Here is a 3,426-nt window from a genome sequence, read left to right as displayed (position 1 = left end):
GTTCATGGGATTTCCCAGGCAGGGATACTGGAGTGGGTTGCCATGCCCTCCTCCGGGGGATCTTCCCCACCCAGGGATCGAACCTGCGTCTCCTGTGGCTCCTGATTGACAGATAGACTCTTGCTGCTGGGCCAGGGGGAAGCCCACACATAAACATAAGTGAAACTAAAGAGTATCATGTTGCTGAAAAAAAAAAAAAGCTGTGAAAGATTGCACAGAGACTATTCATACAGGTACATGTTAAAAACTGGCAAAGTAGCAGCGCAGCGACGGCGGCGGCGGCGGTTGTTATTCGGAGCCGTTGAGACGGCTCTGCGGCAGCTGGTGGCGCAGGTGGCTTGCGTGGACGCGGACAGGGGCGGCCGGCCCGCCGCCGCAGCCTCAGCGCCCGCGGCCCCGGCAGGCGCGTCGGGGCACCCCGAGGCATCCTCCCCCTCCCGCCATCGCGGGAGCCGCGGCTCCCTCGCCCTCCCGCATCCCCTCACAGTCTGCATCGCCGCACCTCCTCCTTGGGCTTCGCCCCTGAAACACGACTCGCGACTTCAAACCTGGGGACCTCATTTTCGCCAAGATGAAAGGTTATCCTCATTGGCCAGCTCGAGTAGATGAAGTTCCTGACGGAGCTGTAAAACCACCCACAAACAAACTACCGATTTTCTTTTTTGGAACTCATGAGACTGCTTTTTTAGGCCCAAAGGACATATTTCATTACTCAGAAAATAAGGAAAAGTACGGCAAACCAAATAAACGAAAAGGCTTTAATGAAGGTTTACGGGAGATAGATAACAGTCCGAAAGTGAAATTTTCAAGTCAACAGGCATCAGCTAAACAGTCAAATGCGTCATCTGATGTTGAAGTTGAAGAAAAAGAAACAAGTGTTTCAAAGGAAGATACCGACCATGAAGAAAAAGCCAGCAATGAGGATGTGACTCAAGCAATTGACATAACGACTCCAAAAGCTGCCAGAAGAGGGAGAAAAAGAAAGGCAGAAAACCAAGTAGAAACTGAGGAGGCTGGAGTAGTGACCACAGCAACAGCATCTGCTAATCTAAAAGTGAGTCCGAAAAGAGGACGACCTGCAGCCACAGCGGTCAAGATTCCAAAACCAAGAGGCAGACCCCAAATGGTAAAACAACCTTGTCCTTCAGAGAGTGACATGATAACTGAAGAAGACAAAAGCAAGAAAAAGGGGCAAGAGGAAAAACAACCTAAAAAACAGCTTAAAAAGGATGAAGAGGGCCAGAAGGAAGAAGAAAAGCCAAGAAAAGAGCCAGATAAAAAAGAGGGGAAAAAGGAAGTTGAATCAAAAAGGAAAAATTTAGCCAAAACAGGGGTTACATCAACCTCTGATTCTGAAGAAGAAGGAGATGATCAAGAAGGTGAAGAGAAGAGAAGAGGTGGAAGAAACTTTCAGACTGCTCATAGGAGGAATATGCTCAAAGGACGACATGAGAAAGAGGCTGCAGATAGAAAACGCAAGCAAGAAGAACAAATGGAAACTGAGCAGCAGAATAAAGATGAAGGAAAGAAGCCAGAAGTTAAGAAAGTGGAGAAGAAGCGAGAAACCTCAATGGATTCTCGACTTCAAAGGATACATGCTGAAATTAAAACTTCACTCAAAATTGATAATCTTGATGTCAACAGATGTATTGAGGCTTTGGATGAACTGGCTTCACTTCAGGTCACAATGCAACAAGCTCAAAAACACACAGAGATGATGACAACACTGAAAAAAATACAGCGATTCAGAGTTAGTCAGGTTATCATGGAAAAGTCTACAATGTTGTGTAACAAGTTTAAGAACATGTTTTTGGTTGGTGAAGGAGATTCTGTGATCACACAAGTGCTGAACAAATCTCTTGCCGAACAAAGACAGCATGAGGAAGCAAATAAAACCAAAGACCAAGGGAAGAAAGGGCCAGACAAAAAGCTAGAAAAGGAACAAACAGGTTCAAAGACTCTAAATGGAGGATCGGATGCTCAAGACAGTAATCAACCACAACACAATGGAGACAGCAATGAAGAAAGCAAAGACAACCACGAGGCCAGCAGTAAGAAAAAGCCATCCAGTGAAGAGAGAGAGACTGAAATATCTCTGAAGGAGTCTACCCTAGATAACTAGGTTGACATACCTGGAATATAAAGAACATTTGTAATGGTTTTCATTTGAAATTTTTAGACTGCTGAAAGTTTTAAATTTTTATAAACATAGGTTTTGATGTTTAAAACTTGTTTTGAGGGAGAAATCTCCTTATCTTTGTTTAAAAGTGACTAAACATTGCTAATTGTACTTCTGCAGTATCAACAGCTACATTATACAGTAAATGAGAGGGGAAGTTCATTTAGGAAGTGTTAAACTGCTTTTCCAGACATCGGCTGTAGTATATTTTCAGTTAGTGTGTGTATGTTAATGTGTAATTGATAGTAGAAAAAAGTTACAGTTTTTAAAACTGCTACTTGTATAAACCTTTTCCTCTTTTCCCAGATACTGTGGGTTTTGTGCATAGTTTTTACAAAAATTGGATTTACCAGACTGTCTTTTCACTGTTGTGGGTTTTGTAGAAGTTAAGCATTTTTATGGTTGATAAAATGTTACTTCTATACAAGTACTCACTCCTTCCTTTCTCTTATCAAAAGTTGACTTTAATCTCAATCTACCTTTTGCTACATTACCCTACTGCTTTGTAATAATGTGCAGTCTGTATGCCTTTTTGTATGACAACTAGATACCCAACTGACATTGAACTGACAATTCTACAAGGTGCAAAACTCATGTTAACTTCTGAAGGTAATTTAGTTTTGTGGCTGAGAATTCAGTGAAAGTCACATGTGAGTTTCCTGCAGTAAGCAGCAGTGTATGAAGGAATGAATCTGGCTTTTAGGGTTCAACCACTTAAGATCCTTCATAGGCAGCAGTAGCTGAAACTGAGAACTACATGATAAAAGTTTATTTTTGAGGAATGTCTCGAGTTTCTGAATTTTTTTACAAGTCCCACTCATTAAAGAAGTCGTTAAATATTTTTTTAATTGGAAAAAATGCAATCCATAATGCTTTAAGCAGTAAATAAAAAAATAAACACTATCTAAGGAATCAAACCTATTTGAAAACATGACTATGAGAAGGGAATTTTTATTTCTAATGCATACATGTGACAGGATTGCAAAAAGTTAGTTACTCTGAGGCAGTAGACAAAAGTAAAGGAGTAGTCTGTATTTTCATGTATATGGACTAAATCAGAGTGAACAAAGGTTAACACAGAATTTTAAGAACAACTTTAACAAACAGGATTTCTAAGATATTTTGAATACTAGGTCAGTTGGTGGTTTGCAGTAGCTTAGAAGATGCTTCTCATGTTTGGAAACTAGGAATACGTGAAAAAGGCTTACATACCAGTGTTTGCACGTGACATGCATTGTATGCTTTGA

General features: G+C 41.2%; 1 protein-coding gene across 1 annotated transcript; it reads left to right on the top strand.

Annotated features, from left to right (window-relative positions):
• The first annotated feature begins 513 nt into the window (after nt 1-513).
• On the top strand, nt 514-2,147 carry LOC101122591 (PC4 and SFRS1-interacting protein-like). Its single transcript, XM_042245753.2, has one exon. The coding sequence runs from the start codon at nt 572-574 to the stop codon at nt 2,120-2,122; it is 1,551 nt and encodes a 516-aa protein (XP_042101687.2). The 5' UTR covers nt 514-571; the 3' UTR covers nt 2,123-2,147.
• The last annotated feature ends 1,279 nt before the right edge of the window (nt 2,148-3,426 follow it).

Source organism: Ovis aries, chromosome 3, assembly GCF_016772045.2.
Source record: "Ovis aries strain OAR_USU_Benz2616 breed Rambouillet chromosome 3, ARS-UI_Ramb_v3.0, whole genome shotgun sequence".
NCBI classification, from domain to species: Eukaryota; Metazoa; Chordata; class Mammalia; order Artiodactyla; family Bovidae; genus Ovis; species Ovis aries.
This window is presented reverse-complemented; position numbering and strand designations above follow the sequence as displayed.

What these genes read in the sequence shown, in the direction of transcription:
- LOC101122591 (XM_042245753.2), top strand. Translation starts at nt 572, where the DNA reads ATGAAAGGTTATCCTCATTGGCCAGCTCGAGTAGATGAAGTTCCTGAC.